The following is a 6,415-nucleotide window of genomic DNA, read 5'->3' as shown; positions in this document are numbered from 1 at the left end:
CGGTTAACGGAGGGTCCGAAAAGGCCTCATACGTGTTGCAGCCCAACACCCCTCCAAAGTGGCCCAAAACCCACCTAAACCTCCTCCGTCATCTCAGTCGTTCGATCACGATCGCGTGGCCGAAAACCGCACCTCATTTGGACTGTCCTAACTCCCTCTACCTATATATATGTCATCTTCCCCGAAAATTCGCGAATGAACCCTAAAAATTCCCCCGCTCGTCGCCGGACATGTCCACTCCGCCGCCGGACACATCCAGCAGCCGCGCCGGACGAATCCGGGCGCGACACGTCAGCACCGCCGGCTTTCTCTCTCCTCCCCCACCGCACGGGCCCGCGGCGCCCAGATCCGGCCCGCCCGGGCCCGAACCGCCACCACGCCGCCGCCCGAGTGTTCGCTCACCGCGCAGCCACCTTGTCTCTTGCCGGCCGACCGCGCCGCCCCGCTGGCTCGTCGCCGGCGACCTCCACGCGGCCGCCGGACCGCCTCGCCTCCCGTCGCACCTCGTCGCTCCGGTGCCGCCCCGCATGCCGTGAGCTGCCTCCTCCTCCAACGCTGCGCTCGGCCCCGCCCGGATCCTCCTCGTCGGCGTTCGTCGGCGCCTCGCCGCGGCAGGCTCCGGCCACCGCGCGCCCCTCGTCGGCGACCTCCTCCCTCGCCGGCCAGATCCGATCCGGCCCGGGTGGATCAGATCCACCGGGTGCCCGAACCAAACCTTCGGCCCCGCGCCTGTATCTCGTCGTCCCGCACCACCTCGTCCGCCCGTTGACTTTTCCAGAGGGTAATTTTTTCACCAAGTCCCCGAGATTTCCAGATTCAAATGCCCATGTTCATCATGTGATAACTTTGCATCCGTAGCTCCGTTTTGCGCGTTTAGCATATCAAAGTGTTCGCCTCTGAGAGTACATCATTTCATCTCATTGCATCATTTCCATTTGAGCTCATCTTGATGCCCAAAATGCTATTGAAAGAGGGCTGATTGAGATAATTGTCAGATCTGCTGCATCAAATAGCTATTTGTCATTTTTGCCATGTTTAATGTGTGCATGATATGCTCCTGAGCTCTACATGAGTTTTGTTATATGTCATGCCATCTTTACAGAGGTGCTTACCATGTATTTTTTTGTGATATTTGTGGTGACTAGCACAAGCTTGCAAATTAGTGCATTCGTTAATGCTGATTTCAAGGACTTAGAATTTCTCTAAGTCCTTGATCTGTTTTTACCATTATGCCATATGTTCATGTTGTTTCCTAGTGATCCGTGCCTCTTTTGAGGATGATCAGTAAAGATGATTTGTTAACATTGTGGTGCTCTATACATCAATGTCCTTGTTTGCATTTATGGAGCACCCTAGCTTGAGTCAATCGAGCTCTACTTTTGCTATTTCGTGAATCCTGGCAGATTGTTTACTTGTTAGCGATTTTGCCGAGGATGTTGTTGGTGATCCATGCATGCTATGTTGTTGTTCTTGCATGTCTAGCTTCTATAATATGTATTCTTGATGGGGCATGCTTAGTTTGTCATGCCATGCTCTGTAGTGAGGGCATCGAGCTCGTAAACATGACTACTCGCTAACAGATTTGTCATGCTTCAGTTTTTCACTAAGTCTGAATCTGTTTATGTTTTTGCCATGTTCACATGCTTGCAATTGTATTTTCTGATCTCTTTTGGCTCACGGTCACTAAGGGACTTTTGTCAAGTGCTTAGAGTAGCTTCATGCCATGCCTTGCTTTGCCATGTTAAGTTCCTGTAGCATGTAGTTTTCATACTGTAAAGTGTGCTACCTGATGTTAAATTCCAGACTTGTGTTAATTTCACTAAGTCTGAAATCTGCTTATCGTTTGCGTTTTTGCCATGATTGTTTGAACCTGTTAATGGATGAATTAGCCGTAGCTCAGTGTTCATCTTTTGTCAAGCATCTTGAGTGGACCCCTGTCATGTATTTTATTGCCATGTTTGAGTGTTGTAGCATATTTATCTTGTTGCATTTAGTTGGCTACTTGCTGTTTATCTCATACCGGTGCCATATTTGTTTTGTTTGCCATTTCCAAACCGTGCATCCGATTCCGGTGATCTTTATATTGATTTCAACCGAAATCACCTTACCTTTCCAGTGGCACTCTTGGATTTCCATGTTGAGGCCAGGTCCAATCATTCCTTTGCAAATCATGCATATGCATCACATACCGCATCCCGCATATCATACCATGTTCATGTGTTGGTTGTTTACTATGTTGTGTGCTTTTTTCCGGTGTTGCTTCTTCGGGTTGGTTCCGGTAATGTCGTGATTGTGAGGACCCGTTCGTCTACGTCTGTTTGTCTTCTTCATGGACTCGTTCTTCTTCCTTGCGGGATTTCAGGCAAGATGATCATACCCTCGAAATCACTTCTATCTTTGCTTGCTAGATGCTCGCTCTTTTGCTATGCCTATGCTGCGGTACCTATCACTTGCTTACCATGCATCCCATATTGTTAATCCAAGCCTCTAACCCACCTTGTCCTAGCAAACCGTTGTTTGGCTATGTTACCGCTTTGCTCAGCCCCTCTTATAGCGTTGTTAGTTGCAGGTGAAGATTGAAGTTTCTCCTTGTTGGAACATGGAGATGTTGTTCCTTATTGGAACATGTTCAATTGTTGGGATATCACAATATATCTTATTTAATTAATGCATCTATATACTTGGTAAAGGGTGGAAGACTCGGCCGTATGCCTGGTGTTTTGTTCCACTCTTGCCGCCCTAGTTTCCGTCATATCGGTGTTATGTTCCCGGATTTTGCGTTCCTTACGCGGTTGGGTTATAATGGGAACCCCTTAACAGTTCGCCTTGAATAAAACTCTTCCAGCAATGCCCAACATTGGTTTTACCATTCGCCACCTAGCCTTTTCTTTTCCCTTGGGAGTCGCGCTCCTGAGGGTCATCATTATTTTACCCCCCCTCCCCCCGGGTCAGTGCTCCTCTGAGTGTTGGTCCAACCTGTCAGCTGCCGGTGGCCACCAGGGGTAACTCTGGGCTGGCCTACCCGTACCTTGGACAATCCGGTGTGCCCTGAGAACGAGATATGTGCAGCTCCTATCGGGATTTGTCGGCACATTCGGGCGGTGTTGCTGGACTTGTTTTACCATTGTTGAAATGTCTTGTAACCGGGATTCCGAGTTTGATCGGGTCTTCCCGCTAGAAGGAATATCCTTCGTTGACCGTGAGAGCTTGTGATGGGCTAAGTTGGGACACCCCTGCAGGGATTCGAACTTTCGAAAGCCGTGCCCGCGGTTATGGGCAGATGGGAATTTGTTAATGTCCGGTTGTAGAAAAACCTGAAGTTGACATTAATTAAAATACATCAACCGCGTGTGTAACCGTGATGGTCTCTTTCCGACGGAGTCCGGGAACTGAACACGGTGTTGGAGTTATGCTTGACGTAGGTTGTTCTAAGATCACTTCTTGATCAATAGTTGTTCGATCGTGCTTTTGCCTTCTCTTCTTGCTCTCTTTTGCGAATAGGTTAGCCACCATATATGCTAGTCGCTTGCTGCAGCTCCACATCATACATTTACCTTACCCATAAGCTTAAATAGTCTTGATCGTGAGGGTGTGAGATTGCTGAGTCCCTGTGGCTCACAGTTACTTCCCAAACCAGTTTGCAGGTGCCGATGTAACCGAGCAGGTGACGCAACCAAGCTCAAGGAGAAGCTCGATGAAGATCTTGTCCTTTGTGTTGTTTCGTGCTAGTTGATCAGTAGTGGAGCCCAGTCGGGACGATCGGGGATCTGTGTAGCATTTGGGGTGGTCTTCTTTTATTTTGGTTCCGTAGTCGGACCTTAATTGTATCTGGTTGATGTAATGCTTTATTCATGTATTTGTGTGAAGTGGCGATTGTAAGCCAACTATGTATCTCTTTCCCTTATGTATTACATGGGTTGTGTGAAGATTACCTCACTTGCGACATTGCTTTCAATGCGGTTATGCCTCTAAGTCGTGCTTCGACACATGGGAGATATAGCCGCATCGAGGGCGTTACAAGGTTCCTCCACGAAGGCCGGAGTGGCAAGATCCGCCGCGAGCGACGAGATCCGGCACCGCGCGGCCGATGCCATCACCCAAGCCCGCCGCCGCCGGGAGCCCGCACGCTGCCGAGAGTCCCACACCCATGGATCTGGGCACATGTGCATCGCCGCGAGTCCGCCGCCTCTGGGATCCGCCACACCGTCAGAAGGGCTGCACCCCGCGGATCAGGACGCCCGCGCCGCCGTCGCACGCACGGGCTTTGCCCGGCGCCGACCATCGGCAGCGGCGGAGGGGGAGAAAGGCGCTGGAGGGACTAGGCGGCGGCGGAGCCCTCCCGAGTCGCCCGTGGGGGAGGCGACCCGAGAGGTACGTGGATGACTCTTGACGGCTGAAATTGCATAGTAGCCCAGTATGAAGCTCTCCGGCAGAATATTGGTCATATGTCCATCCAGTGGTACTCCGATGCAGGTAGCTGCTTCTTTTCGCGAGAGAATGGTCGGCAACGCATCATATCATAATATAATGGTAATAGAACAAGGGAACCACTCACGGTCAATCATCTTAAACACCGTCCTTGCCAATAACACAACCCAAATACTCCACCCTTGCGTTCATTTTCCACAAACAGAATCATACGAGAACAGATTGAGACGATCTACAGGATCATGTACCATGTGGCATCGTGGCTTTAACATTAATGAACAACAAAGCAAGAAGAAAGACACTGAACAGCCGCTCATGTCGACAAGCTGCCGCCGCCTTGCTGCCAGAGGTTGATGATGTCGGTGGCCTGGTTGAGAAGGATGATCATCTGCTTCTGCGAGATCCACTCTTTCTCCTCCAGCTTCGCTCTCAGTTCCTCCCATGCATCTTTCCGCGGCCAGAAGTAGTACGGGCTTAAGGGGATGCTGCCAACACCCGGAACCATCTGGTCAAGCGCTATGCCGATGTTCTTCTCCATCCATATGAACTTGAGCACCAGCATCGGGTCCTGCTTTTCAGGCACCTCCACCTTGTACTGCCATGCACAATTCAAATTATTTCAAATTTCATTCTGGCATTACAAGTTTTGTCTGCCATGTGAATCCAGTTATGCAGTTTTAGCACAGCTCAAAATTAAAATGATTTACATTCAAAACTATTGTTACACTGTCGACTTTCTGATGTCGGACATCACTTCCGCAAGCCTGTGCTGTACTGTAACGTGGTTATGATTTTCCGGATTTCATTTTCAATGGACTCTGGGACTAGGGTGCTGTTTTCGTATGCTATTCGTCTTTAAAAATAATATCTGAGGCCAGTTTTAGTAAAATGCAATCCTCATACTACAATTCATGAGAGGAAGTCCATGTAAGCATATACAACTGTCACTTAATTTCAACCACACACACCAAATATTCATGTTATGAGCAAGGTCCACAGCATATGCAGACTCCACAACATTTTATTTCTTGCTTACATGCAGCCAAGTACAAAAAATGGTATGCACTAAAGACCGTATAAAAGTTCAAAACTAGACTTCTCCAATTCATCAGCGGAAACAGACAGCCTAATAAATTTCAGTGAACAAGAGGACAGTACATTTGCAACGGAATCTAACTGAAACTCCTTCTACGGAGTAAAAACAATGTAGTACCAACTTCCACGGACTGAGCTACAGTTGGTACTTAAGGAACTAGCATGATTTATCGCACGGACAGAAAATGACCCAAGTTTCAGAGCAGCTGAAAAGACCATTACCTCCTCGCTTTCCGCCACGGCTTCCGCATCTCCTTCTCCGCCAAGTGGCTCCTCGTCCCCCAAACCGACGTATGGCTCCCCCGCTTCGACGGCGCCGGCAGCGGCGGCGGCGGCGAGGATGCGGAGCGAGCGAAGGGGTAGCCTCCTGCTCTTGAGGGGAACAAGGCCGGAAGAGGAGGAGGAGGACGGGGATGTGGAAGGTCTGGGCAGGGAGACGCCGGGGCGCGACGCGAGGGCCGGCGTAGTAGCGGGGTGGACGGACATCGGGAGCATGGTGTACTTCCGGATAAGAAGAGAGGAGGAAGACGATGATGCCACACCTCTTCCTGTCTCTGCCTTTTCAGCTCTCTCTCGGCGAGTGATAAAACCCCGGCTGAGATGGTTTATGGGCTGGCCCATCTAAGGCCCACCACGGAGACTTATCGGGCCGCCATAGTATCGTGACTAAAGATAGAAGTATTACCCCTCAAAAAAGTTCTCAACAAAAAAATAATCGAAAAAAAGAACTCAAAAAAAATTGTCTAAAAAAATTAGAAGAAGTTTGAGGCACCTACATTGAATTTTTCTCCCCAATGCAAGCTATCACTAATGAGCCTCATTAAGATAGATAATAAAAACTCTAGTACGCATGCATCTTTACTCTTCACTCCAACCTTTTGAGCTTTTTACA

The 6,415-nt window shown here is 49.3% G+C and overlaps 1 protein-coding gene across 1 annotated transcript; it reads right to left on the bottom strand.

Moving 5' to 3' along the window:
- Positions 1–4,561: 4,561 nt before the first annotated feature.
- On the bottom strand, positions 4,562–6,096 carry LOC147985814 (small ribosomal subunit protein cS23). Its single transcript, XM_087544311.1, has 2 exons — positions 5,746–6,096; positions 4,562–5,023 (listed from the first exon to the last, which is right to left on the bottom strand). The coding sequence occupies exons 1-2, from the start codon at positions 6,016–6,018 to the stop codon at positions 4,742–4,744; spliced, it is 555 nt and encodes a 184-aa protein (XP_087400437.1). The 5' UTR covers positions 6,019–6,096; the 3' UTR covers positions 4,562–4,741.
- Between the last annotated feature and the right edge of the window lie 319 nt (positions 6,097–6,415).

This window comes from Triticum urartu, chromosome 2A, assembly GCF_056163025.1.
Source record: "Triticum urartu cultivar PI428250 chromosome 2A, HENAU_Tu73, whole genome shotgun sequence".
Classification (NCBI taxonomy): domain Eukaryota; kingdom Viridiplantae; phylum Streptophyta; class Magnoliopsida; order Poales; family Poaceae; genus Triticum; species Triticum urartu.
This window is presented reverse-complemented; position numbering and strand designations above follow the sequence as displayed.

What these genes read in the sequence shown, in the direction of transcription:
- LOC147985814 (XM_087544311.1), bottom strand. Translation starts at nt 6,018, where the DNA reads ATGCTCCCGATGTCCGTCCACCCCGCTACTACGCCGGCCCTCGCGTCG. An exon ending in CCGTGGCGGAAAGCGAGGAG is followed by an intron (nt 5,024 to 5,745) that starts GTAATGGTCTTT and finishes TGTGCATGGCAG; the next exon opens with TACAAGGTGGAGGTGCCTGA.